Genomic DNA, 13162 nt, shown 5'->3' on the forward strand with positions numbered 1-13162 from the left:
TTCAAGTATGGACCACGGGGTTCCAAGTATGGACCACGGGGTTCCAAGTATAGGCCACGGGGTTCCAAGTATAGGCCACGGGGTTCCAAGCAGAGACCACGGGGTTCCAAGCAGAGACCCGGGGGGGTTCCAAGCAGAGAACACGGGGTTCCAAGCAGAGAACAGGCTGCAGGCCATTCGAGCAAGATATTCGGGTAGGATGAACCAGAGTGTAAATCATTCAAAGAAAAAGTAAAAGAAAAGTCTGAAGTTATGTCAAATACTCTTATGAAACTGATCAAGAAATTAGTATTATATACTCGTATATTATATATAATAAGTATAAAAATATTCTAATACTTATATTTGTTTGCACAACAAATGTTTTAATATCCAAAGTGCTGTATTCGCAATCTTCACAATAGAGCCACTCGGTTGCTGTTTACTTCACATTGTCTTGATTTATCAGAAACTGACGTATGACATTCTTTTATTATACCTATAAAATTAAAATAGTTTTAAATATTTATGTAATGTAACATATTTTATAAGTAAAGAATTAATGGAAATTAAAACAACAAATTGAACAAGATAATGTATTTATTCAATAATTAGATGAATATATTACAAGTATTCAAGTCATAACCATTGATTGAACGCACAAATGAACTTTGCACTTCCCAATGCAAACACATCAGCATGTAATTATCTTCTCTAGGGACACCATTGAGTTAATGTTGTTTGTGACAGCAAGATAGGTCCAATGCAGACAGGTGTGTGAGCATCCTGATCATTGATCAGTCATTGATTGCCCTGTAAACAAAAGCACCCAATTAATAGTAATTCAGACTACTATAATACATTATAGAGTAACTCACCAAGTGTTTTCTTCAGAGCAGTTTCACTAAGTCTTCCCGAAGTAAACTGCAAAGTGCATAATTTATAAGAATTAGTGTTCGAACTTAAGCATGAAGACATATGCCTATTGGGAGATTTAAATCTGGAACAGAAAGCAGAAGGTTAGAATACATTATGATTACTACTATTATATAAACATAATTATTAATATTATGGGCATTAAAATATGGCTCTAGACAAAACAAGCAAACCGGCGAGGACATTCAATAAGGCATTGGAGGACAAAGACGAAGAGGCAAAGACCCTGGGAATTGGGCAAAGCAACCAAGACGCAGAGGCAAACGTTATGGGCATTAAAATATGGCTTTAGACAAAACAAGCAAACCGGGGAGGACATTCAATAGGCTTTGGAGGACAGAGACGAAGAGGTAAAGACCCTGGGAATTGGACAAAGCAACCAAGACGCGGAGGCAAACATTATGGGCATTAAAATATGGCTCTAGACAAAACAAGCAAACCGGCGAGGACATTCAATAAGGCATTGGAGGACAAAGACGAAGAGGCAAAGACCCTGGGAATTGGGCAAAGCAACCAAGACGCAGAGGCAAACGTTATGGGCATTAAAATATGGCTCTAGACAAAACAAGCAAACCGGGGAGGACATTCAATAGGCTTTGGAGGACAGAGACGAAGAGGCAAAGACCCTGGGAATTGGACAAAGCAACCAAGACGCGGAGGCAAACATTATGGGCATTAAAATATGGCTCTAGACAAAACAAGCAAACCGGGGAGGCAAAAATGCACGGCATTAGATAAGGCATTGGAGGACAAAGACGAGAAGGCAAAAATTTGGCAATTCGACAAAGCAACCAAGACGGGAGGCAAACATAATGGGCAATAAAATAAGGCTCTAGACAAAGTAACCAATATAGAAAGGCAAGTATTCTGAGCATTGTTCAAGGCAACAAAATCGGGGAGGCAAACATCCTGAGCAATCAAAGATGCAATCAAGGCAATCGAGACTTTCTTCACATTGAAGTCCTTGATTGTTTTTTTGCAGGGTCGCATGAACTTATACGCATTCTTGAAGCTTCTACGGGGCATTAATACTTGATCGGTCTCTGACGAAGAAGTCGATGTGGTGGTCGGTGCGTTGATGGTGGAATTGGAAGAATCTGAAAAAAAAAATTCATGTTAGCGATGCAGACATTATTGTTGTCATAGACAGATACATACTGTATTATTAGAGAGAGAAGTCCCAGATGAATAGGTCGATGTGGTGTCTATTCGGTGCGTTGATGGTGGAATTGGAAGAATCTGAAAAAAAAAATTCATGTAGCGATGCAGACATTATTGTTATAGACATACTGTATTATTAGAGAAAGAAGTCCCCGATGAAGAGGTTGATGTGGTGTCTATTCGGTGCGTTGATGGTGGAATTGGAAGAATCTGAAAAAAAAAAAATTCATGTTAGCGATGCAGACATTATTGTTGTCATAGACAGATACATACTGTATTATTAGAGAGAGAAGTCCCAGATGAATAGGTCGATGTGGTGTCTATTCGGTGCGTTGATGGTGGAATTGGAAGAATCTGAAAAAAAAAATTCATGTTAGCGATGCAGACATTATTGTTATAGACATACTGTATTATTAGAGAAAGAAGTCCCCGATGAAGAGGTTGATGTGGTGTCTATTCGGTGCGTTGATGGTGGAATTGGAAGAATCTGAAAAAAAAAATTCATGTTAGCGACGCAGACATTATTGTTGTCATAGACAGATACATACTGTATTATTAGAGAGAGAAGTCCCAGATGAATAGGTCGATGTGGTGTCTATTCGGTGCGTTGATGGTGGAATTGGAAGAATCTGAAAAAAAAAAAATTCATGTTAGCGATGCAGACATTATTGTTATAGACATACTGTATTATTAGAGAAAGAAGTCCGCGATGAAGAGGTTGATGTGGTGTCTATTCGGTGCGTTGATGGTGGAATTGGAAGAATCTGAAAAAAAAAATTCATGTTAGCGACGCAGACATTATTGTTGTCATAGACAGATACATACTGTATTATTAGAGAGAGAAGTCCCAGATGAATAGGTCGATGTGGTGTCTATTCGGTGCGTTGATGGTGGAATTGGAAGAATCTGAAAAAAAAAAATTCATGTTAGCAATGCAGACATTATTGTTGTCATAGACAGATACATACTGTATTATTAGAGAGAGAAGTCCCAGATGAATAGGTCGATGTGGTGTCTATTCGGTGCGTTGATGGTGGAATTGGAAGAATCTGAAAAAAAAAATTCATGTTAGCGATGCAGACATTATTGTTGTCATAGACAGATACATACTGTATTATTAGAGAGAGAAGTCCCAGATGAATAGGTCGATGTGGTGTCTATTCGGTGCGTTGATGGTGGAATTGGAAGAATCTGAAAAAAAAAATTCATGTTAGCGATGCAGACATTATTGTTATAGACATACTGTATTATTAGAGAAAGAAGTCCCCGATGAAGAGGTTGATGTGGTGTCTATTCGGTGCGTTGATGGTGGAATTGGAAGAATCTGAAAAAAAAAAAATTCATGTTAGCGATGCAGACATTATTGTTGTCATAGACAGATACATACTGTATTATTAGAGAGAGAAGTCCCAGATGAATAGGTCGATGTGGTGTCTATTCGGTGCGTTGATGGTGGAATTGGAAGAATCTGAAAAAAAAAATTCATGTTAGCGATGCAGACATTATTGTTATAGACATACTGTATTATTAGAAAGAAGTCCCCGATGAAGAGGTTGATGTGGTGTCTATTCGGTGCGTTGATGGTGGAATTGGAAGAATCTGAAAAAAAAATTCATGTTAGCGACGCAGACATTATTGTTGTCATAGACAGATACATACTGTATTATTAGAGAGAGAAGTCCCAGATGAATAGGTCGATGTGGTGTCTATTCGGTGCGTTGATGGTGGAATTGGAAGAATCTGAAAAAAAAAAATTCATGTTAGCGATGCAGACATTATTGTTATAGACATACTGTATTATTAGAGAAAGAAGTCCGCGATGAAGAGGTTGATGTGGTGTCTATTCGGTGCGTTGATGGTGGAATTGGAAGAATCTGAAAAAAAAAATTCATGTTAGCGACGCAGACATTATTGTTGTCATAGACAGATACATACTGTATTATTAGAGAGAGAAGTCCCAGATGAATAGGTCGATGTGGTGTCTATTCGGTGCGTTGATGGTGGAATTGGAAGAATCTGAAAAAAAAAAATTCATGTTAGCGATGCAGACATTATTGTTGTCATAGACAGATACATACTGTATTATTAGAGAGAGAAGTCCCAGATGAATAGGTCGATGTGGTGTCTATTCGGTGCGTTGATGGTGGAATTGGAAGAATCTGAAAAAAAAAAAAAATTCATGTTAGCGATGCAGACATTATTGTTGTCATAGACAGATACATACTGTATTATTAGAGAGAGAAGTCCCAGATGAATAGGTCGATGTGGTGTCTATTCGGTGCGTTGATGGTGGAATTGGAAAAATCTGAAAAAAAAATTCATGTTATCGATGCAGACATTATTGTTATAGACATACTGTATTATTAGAGAAGAAGTCCCCGATGAATAGGTTGATGTGGTGTCTATTCGGTGCGTTGATGGTGGAATTGGAAGAATCTGAAAAAAAAAATTCATGTTAGCGATGCAGACATTATTGTTGTCATAGACAGATACATACTGTATTATTAGAGAGAGAAGTCCCAGATGAATAGGTCGATGTGGTGTCTATTCGGTGCGTTGATGGTGGAATTGGAAGAATCTGAAAAAAAAAAATTCATGTTAGCGATGCAGACATTATTGTTATAGACATACTGTATTATTAGAGAAAGAAGTCGATGTGGTGTCTATTCGCTGCGTTGATGGTGGAATTGGAAGAATCTGAAAAAAAAAAATTCATGTTAGCGACGCAGACATTATTGTTGTCATAGACAGATACATACTGTATTATTAGAGAGAGAAGTCCCAGATGAAGAGGTCGATGTGGTGTCTATTCGGTGCGTTGATGGTGGAATTGGAAGAATCTGAAAAAAAAAAATTCATGTTAGCGATGCAGACATTATTGTTGTCATAGACAGATACATACTGTATTATTAGAGAGAGAAGTCCCAGATAAATAGGTCGATGTGGTGTCTATTCGGTGCGTTGATGGTGGAATTGGAAGAATCTGAAAAAAAAAAAATTCATGTTAGCGATGCAGACATTATTGTTCATAGACAGATACATACTGTATTATTAGAGAGAGAAGTCCCAGATAAATAGGTCGATGTGGTGTCTATTCGGTGCGTTGATGGTGGAATTGGAAGAATCTGAAAAAAAAAAAATTCATGTTAGCGACGCAGACATTATTGTTGTCATAGACAGATACATACTGTATTATTAGAGAGAGAAGTCCCAGATAAATAGGTCGATGTGGTGTCTATTCGGTGCGTTGATGGTGGAATTGGAAGAATCTGAAAAAAAAAAAATTCATGTTAGCGATGCAGACATTATTGTTGTCATAGACAGATACATACTGTATTATTAGAGAGAGAAGTCCCAGATGAATAGGTCGATGTGGTGTCTATTCGGTGCGTTGATGGTGGAATTGGAAGAATCTGAAAAAAAAAAAATTCATGTTAGCGATGCAGACATTATTGTTGTCATAGACAGATACATACTGTATTATTAGAGAGAGAAGTCCCAGATGAATAGGTCGATGTGGTGTCTATTCGGTGCGTTGATGGTGGAATTGAAAGAATCTGAAAAAAAAGAGATATTAGAAATGAAGGCATTGCTATTGTTATATAGAAAGATACATACCCAATTATTAGTGAAAGACAGGTCCCTGATGAGGCATTCCGGGCAGTGCACAACGCAAACATTCTGTGTATTACACACGGTATCGAAGAGGTGGAGGCAAACACTTAAGGCATGGGACATGGCAACCAAGAGGGGGAAGCAAACATTCTGGGCATTGGACAAGGCAACAGAGACGAAGAGGCAGAGACCTTTGGATTCATATAAGGCTCATGACAATTCAACCAAGACGGTAAGACAAACAATCTGGGCATTGGACAAGGTAACTAAGCGAGAGGAAGTAAACAATCTAGGCATCGAACAAGGCAAACATTCTGGGTATTCGACACGGCAATCAAGAGGGGGTCAAACATTCTGGGCATTGTACAACGCAATAGAGACGGAGAGGCAAGAACCTTAGAATTCAAATAGGGCAACCAAAACGGTAAGGCATTTGACAAGGTAACCAAGCAGGGAGAAGCAAACAATCTAGCAATTGGACACAGCAAACATTCTGGGTATTGGACACGGCAACCAAGAGGGAGAGGCAAACATTCTGGGCAATCAAAAACAGGATGACAACAAAGCAAGACGTAGCAAAATTTATATTAAACTCATTCAAATAAGGAGGAATTATTAATTCATTCATGAGCAAGACATTCAAACCTGAGGCTTTTTCGTACTGTCTGTCTCCACTGTCTTCAAAATTCACATTAATGTCAGTCACTTCACTTTGTCTTGCACAGTTGGATGAATTTCTACACAGATTATTTATATAAATGAGTTTTCAAGTCGATCCTGAAGCTTCTCCGGGACATTAACAGTTGAATTTTAAAGATCTGAAAAAAAGAAACGTGTTAGTAATTCAAGCATTATTACTTTTACATAGACAGACGCAAATGATATCTTTCAAAATCTGTTGAATATTAAAAAAATAATAACATTGCACAATTTGCAATTTGTTGCACAATGCAACAATAATGGTTAGGAACTGGCACTGGTAATAATAGCTGAATAACAGCTTTCATTTATCACAAATTTCATTTTCAATTTATTGATTTGTTGAAAGATAAACTAAAAACTAGAAGAATTAAACGCGTCAAAATTCCTAAAAATATTTTCGCGCCGAATGTCACTTGTTCAACGCATGTTGCTTTCGGCGTCAAAATCACTAAGCTGTTGCACACTATTCAATTAACATACACAACAAAAATCACAATAACACTGCCGTGAAATATTAAAATACAATCATTTACCGATGAATTTTCCGCTTCAGCATCTTTATCTTCTTTTCCGATGATCACTCTATGACGGCCGGCAAGAGAAAGGACAGATTCCATGTTGCCGCTCCAGTGGTGCGGCTGCAGCGCCATCCATCTGCGCGTCACATGAAACAGACTGTTGACAGTTAGTTCGTCGGTCAATGACAGCCGAGCGGTGCCGGTGGCGGCGGCGGCAAAATCAAACTGAATTTAACAAATTATTAAATTCAAAATGACCTGCAAAAATATTTATCAGAATTACGCAGTATGAATATGCAATCAGTTAACTTGTATTGACAAATATATTCGTCAAGGAGAGGTATATTTGAATTTAACAAAAAAAAAAAAACAAAAGGACAAATTCTCAATATTTCATATTCAACGAAAATTTAACAGATTATTAACAACCCGACATAAAACTTTGTTACTTCATCACACCTTTCATGTATTTCAATTGAATTGTATTTAATTTGTATCTGTACTGTCCGTCGTCTAGAAAATGTTGTCAATGCCTTGAAAATATTGTAAATTGTTGAAAGGTTGTCTAAAAATGTTGTAAATAGTTCAAAAATATTGTAGGCTTCTGAAAATATTTCAAATCAGCTTGAAAATGTTGTAGGTTGTCTGAAAATGTCGTAAATAGTTCAAAAAAATTGTAGGCTATCTGAAAATGTTTTATATCAACTTGAAAATGTTGTAAATAGTCCAAAAATGTTGTAGGTTGTTTGAAAATGTTGTGAATGGTTGAAAAATGTTGTAGGTTGCCTGAAAATGTTTTAAATAAGCTTGAAAATATGGGAAAATCGTCTTAAAAATGTTGTAAATAGTTCAAAAATGTTGTAGGTTGTTTGAAACTGCTTTAAATCGTCTTGAAAATGTTGTAAATAGTTCAAAAATGTAGGTTATCTGAAACTGCTTTAAATCGTCTTGAAAATATTATAGGTTGTCTGAAAATGTTTCAAATCCTCTTGAAAATGTTGTCAAATATCTCGACATTTATTGATCAACAGAATTCTGTGCCTCGATCAAATTGTGTATCAATTACCATCAATGTCTCCTCAGTTGCATTATGTATGAACTATCTTTTAAAATAATTTCATAAACATCATTAGAAATCTTGAATTCTTTAGTACGTTTTTAAAGTTAAGTCCAGTATATATATATATATATATATATATATATATATATATATATATTGTATATAATAGTCACAACATTCGAATAATAAAAAAAAACTATAATAATATAGAGCATGTAATAATTTATATATGTATAAAATAATTAGTTAACAATCTTCACCAGGACGAAAGAGGAGCAGAATTTTTTATCATGTATGTATAAATTTCCTGACCACCCTTAAATCAAATCGAGATAGACATTATTATTGAAGACTCATAGACTACATAAAAAAAATATTTTCAACTATCAACTAGCTTATATATATATACAGGCCTGGTCCTGCCTTGCATGCGATGCATGCAAAAAATGCGGGCGCGCGCCTTAGGGGGCGCCAAAACGAGTTTTGGAAAATAAATTGATAATATATTATTTATAGTTTTTATTTATATAAAATCTAGAATACTTAATAAATTATAATAAACGATCTAACTTAACTAGGGTTATGGAGACACAAAAAGCATATTTATTTTGCAATGTGATATCAGTAGAAACAATTAACCGATTAATAACTCTGCAAATTAGTAAATAACAGCTCTGTTTATTGCTTAATCTACTTATTCAATTTTTTCTTTGTTCGAAGTTGCCGTGAAATCGAAAAGAAAATTATCTAGTGTTCAATCCCATAAGCGCAAATCTGCGAAAGGTTGAATTTATTATTAAGCATTATTGACGAAAAATTGCATGCTGATTTAGTTTAACCAAATTATAATCGGAAAAATGAAAAATGGGGACTTAGTGCTTAGAAAATGGCATGTTTATTCCGAAAAAATGAATTTCAACTTTTGTTTTTGTTGCAAATGTTTCGCATCTGATAAACTTTGAATGTTGAAGACATGCGTGGTTAGGGTTATGGAAATGTAACAAATATGAAAAATGAAAGCAAAATTTATTTTGGAACGAAAATCTTAAGGTTTTTTTATGCCTAGTGGTGTCCATATTCTAAATTTAATAATAATTAACTATGCAGAAATAAGACATATCACATATAATTAGTTTTTTTCCAATATAGTTCAAGAAATGTGTAATTTCTTTGCATTTTTTACTGATTATTCGACAATACTTCTAAAATACGTTAAAAATTTAACTTTGAAACCTGATACTCTGAATATGACAGGAAAGCAAGAATAAATACAATTCGGCTTTTACGATATCAATAAGCTAGTTTTTTAGCTCAATAGAATAAATTGCATAATAAATAAGTAAAATGTTCCAAAACCCAAATATTGCACATACGTTAAAATAAAATTTAAAAATATTTGATTATAATCACCCCGCGAATTTCCTCGATTTTTTAAATAAATTTAAAATCAATGTATTTTATTTTTATATTATATATATAATTTTTTGTGTACTAAATCTAGAATAATTAAAAATTAATTTTTCAAAAATATGTAAATATTTATATAATTTTATTGACAAACTGTTAAAACAGTCAAGATTAATAGGAGGGGGGGGCGCTAGAAAAAAAGTTGCATGCGGGCGCTGAGGACCCCAGGACCGGCCCTGTATATATATATATATATATATATATATATATATACAGGGGCGAATTTAGAAATTTGGCGCCCCGGGGCACTGACAAAAATGCCGCCCCATCCCTGAAATTTTACGAACTTTCGAACTTTTTTTTAAAGCAATCGCGCTGCTTCAGCTTCGTAGGGACACAATATAAAAGCGCGTACGCGCCGCGTCGCAGTCTAACGGATAAACAATGTTACAGAACGCATATAAATGTAAACAAAATTCATACTCATTATCATAATATCGGTAAAATATCCGATAATTTAATGTGCATATGTCTTATGAACACTTTTGTCCGCCAAATGTTTCTTTTTCAAATTTTTTTATTGACTCATCGAAACCGCTAAACCTGCCCACGCAGTTATTTATTCTGTAAATTTTTTTGAATGATATTGGACGCTTTTTTTCTCAAAAACTTAATTATCATTTTTGGCATTTTGGCTCGTATCTTCAAAACAGTTGGACCTGCCTTAGCCAATAACTAATCAGTACGTCTCCTTATCAATAGGAATTGAATCATTTAAATCGGTTGAACCGTGTTCTCGAAATCGACTTGAATAATTAAAAAATATTATATTAGATTTGTATTGATGAGGAGACATGCTGATTAGCTTTTGGTGCAGGCAATTACAAAAAATGGTAATCGAGTTTTGATATTTCTTCTCTTATAAATTTTATAAAGCGCGATTGCTTTGCAAAAAGTTCATAATTTTCGAAAAATTTCAAAATACAAAAAATGTGTTTTAAAAGTCTTTTTGTTTGATTTTCCAAAAAATTTCAAAGCTCTTTATAAAATGTAGTTTTCAGTACGGGATGTTTCAGTAATTTGTCTTAAGGCACAATGCCATGAGTCAGTAGTTTAAATTTTTTTCGACGCGATAAGCTTGAAGTGCACAAATTCGTCATTTTAAGAGGGCTCCAGAACAGAGGAACATATTTTTCTTAAACTTTAGCTTGTTTACGGATCTTTATATTAGCCAAATTGCCAAATTTGATAACTTATTAACCAATTTGATAATTTATGTATGGAGAGGAAGACAAGACAAAATAATAAATTTTAGTTATCGGTTATTTCAACCCAAATTTTGCATTGCAATCGTATTATGTTTGGTTAATTACATTTCTTGAAATATAAAAATGTTGTTAAAAAAAGTTGATCATATTGTACAGAATTTTTTTCTCACTATCCAAATTTTGCCCGCCCCCAAAATTTGCCGCCCTGAGCAGTAGCCTCGATTGCCCCTACTGTAAATCCAGCACTGTATATATAAGTGATGTGCCAAGTCAAATAAAGTGATTCGAATCGTTCGGATCTAACCTTTAACGACTTGATTCGAATCAGATTTTACTTGATTCGAATCAACTCGTATCAGATTTTACTTGATTCGAATCAACTCGTATCAAGCCGCGAAATATTTACTGTGATAAAACATGTATGAACACAAATTTTTATAAATATAAAAAAAATGTTTTAATTTAATTCAATATTATAATAATATAAATAATAATAATAATAAATATAAAAAATAATAATAAATATAAAAAATAAATCTTGAAATAACTCATGCGAGTCATCCGGCTTTAATACGCTCAAATGTATCACCCGACTCCAATTTATATGACTTTAACCGCATTCATTGACTAACAATATCATCCGACTTTATATGACCCAAACCGAATCATTCCGACTTCAAGCGGCTTGAGCAATATAACTCAAACCGAATCATTCCGACTTCAAACCGATATAACTTCATCCGAGTTCATATGACTCGAACCGAATCATTCCGACTTCAAGTCGATATGAATTCATACTGAATCATTCCGACTTCAAGCGGTTTGAGCGATATGAGTTCGAAACATGTGTCTGTGTTTTAGCGTATCGACTTAACGAGATGCAGTGCGTATGGGTCTTGAGTGTTTGTTTATTTTTGACTAAGCGCTAAGAGCAAATTTGTTCATGAAATATCAAAAACTCATTTAGATAATAAATACGTGATTTAAACTAATCAGCACATCTCCCTATCAATAGAAATGAAATGTTTTTTAAACCATTCAATCGGTTGATCAGTGCACCCAAAAATTATATCCATACATATATACACACATTTATTATTTCCAGGGTAAGCCAAAATGTTCAGAAACCTTGAAAAGGAAAAGAAATGCAAAAATTTTGGATTTCGATATGGCTGAAAAAAAATATTACAAAAAAAACAGTTACTGAAGAATAAATTAAAAATGGTGAATTGTTCAAATAAATCAATAAATACTTGATTTTCAATCGGTACTAATCACCAAAGATGGTCAGCTAAGTTCAAGCTTTTCAGTCAATTCAATATTATCAAAAAAGCAAAGCGTATAGTTCATGCTTTTCAGTCAATTGAATATTATTAGAAAAGCAAAGATAAAAAAATCTACATTTTTCACTCAATTCAATATAATTAAAAAAGCAAAGTGTACATGCTTTTCAGTCAATTCGAACATGTCAAAGAAATCTACAGATATCTTGAGATATTACAACCTCATCCAAAAGCCAAAAATACAAGATGACAATTTATCACACAATACAATAATAACCAGGTTGCAAATGAAACGTGTTTATGGACTGAAAAGAGTAAAAATGGAAAAAGTAACGTAATGTCATGCCGCATAATAACTATACAATAAACGAGACCAAAAAAAAATTGCTACCAATTTATTAACACTTGCACACAACAAATCCGTGCACAAAACTAATCGCTCGCGTGTCTCGTCACTCTTGCACACTCTTATAATTATTTATTTTCACAAAATTAAAATAAAATGTGTACTCACTCGATTAATTCCATGTTCCATTTCTTGTTTGACAGATGAAAGAACAAAGAACGTGAAACCGAGTGTTGCCAACGTCGATTCTGCGCGCCAAAGCGTCGCTGCGGACAAAAATTGTACTAGGCGGCGGCGCCAAATTCGAATTCGACCAACGTAAATAATGTCATCTTATTAAATGCTGCTTCTCAGAAGAAGATATCATTGGCTCCTTGGACGAAAATCAAAACTTGACACTCATAATGAAATTTACCTCTATAAAGCCATCATTAAACCAATTTGGACATACGGCATACAGCTATGGGGATCAACTTCCAACTCAAACGCTTTAATAACTCAAAGATTTCAAAACAAGTGATTAAAAGAAATTTTGAAAGCACCAAAGTAAGTTCCAAATTGATTAATACACAAAAACACGGGCACTAGCACAGTTAAGGATGAAATAATCGCTTACTCACACAAATATAGAAATCGCCTAGCTGATCACCCGAACTTGCTCGCGAGAAAACTTTAGAACAACTCTACCAGGGCCCGATTAAAAAGAAAATTTCTTCTGCATTAATCAACAATAGATAAGACCTTCGACAAATCACTGGCAATGGTCAGATGATTTGTATTTTGCCAACGCCATCAGTTTCATGTCAAATATTTTACTTGTTGTCCGTTTCAAGACAGTTGTAAAAATTATTGAATAAAAAAAAAAAAATCGCTGCTTCTGTTTCGTG

General features: G+C 34.6%; 2 protein-coding genes and 1 long non-coding RNA gene across 3 annotated transcripts; all 3 read right to left on the reverse strand.

The window, feature by feature from the left end:
* Positions 1 to 449: 449 nt before the first annotated feature.
* Positions 450 to 954, reverse strand: LOC113389269. Its single transcript, XR_003368235.1, has 3 exons — positions 858 to 954; positions 642 to 792; positions 450 to 478 (listed from the first exon to the last, which is right to left on the reverse strand). It is a non-coding gene; the product is annotated as an uncharacterized LOC113389269 (long non-coding RNA).
* Positions 955 to 1940: 986 nt separating this feature from the next.
* LOC113389454 (uncharacterized protein PB18E9.04c-like) lies at positions 1941 to 2694 on the reverse strand. The gene is made up of 5 exons (XM_026626486.1): positions 2483 to 2694; positions 2350 to 2430; positions 2206 to 2286; positions 2074 to 2154; positions 1941 to 2012 (listed from the first exon to the last, which is right to left on the reverse strand). The coding sequence occupies exons 1-5, from the start codon at positions 2579 to 2581 to the stop codon at positions 1941 to 1943; spliced, it is 414 nt and encodes a 137-aa protein (XP_026482271.1). The 5' UTR covers positions 2582 to 2694.
* A 19-nt stretch (positions 2695 to 2713) lies between these two features.
* Positions 2714 to 3985, reverse strand: LOC113389455 (uncharacterized protein PB18E9.04c-like). Its single transcript, XM_026626487.1, has 9 exons — positions 3980 to 3985; positions 3847 to 3916; positions 3736 to 3782; positions 3464 to 3544; positions 3320 to 3400; positions 3187 to 3267; positions 3045 to 3125; positions 2902 to 2982; positions 2714 to 2840 (listed from the first exon to the last, which is right to left on the reverse strand). The coding sequence occupies exons 1-9, from the start codon at positions 3983 to 3985 to the stop codon at positions 2748 to 2750; spliced, it is 621 nt and encodes a 206-aa protein (XP_026482272.1). The 3' UTR covers positions 2714 to 2747.
* Positions 3986 to 13162: the final 9177 nt, after the last annotated feature.

This window comes from Ctenocephalides felis, unplaced genomic scaffold (assembly GCF_003426905.1).
Source record: "Ctenocephalides felis isolate EL2017-DRISC unplaced genomic scaffold, ASM342690v1 CF-g0.4_SCAFFOLD_03573, whole genome shotgun sequence".
Lineage (NCBI taxonomy): Eukaryota > Metazoa > Arthropoda > Insecta > Siphonaptera > Pulicidae > Ctenocephalides > Ctenocephalides felis.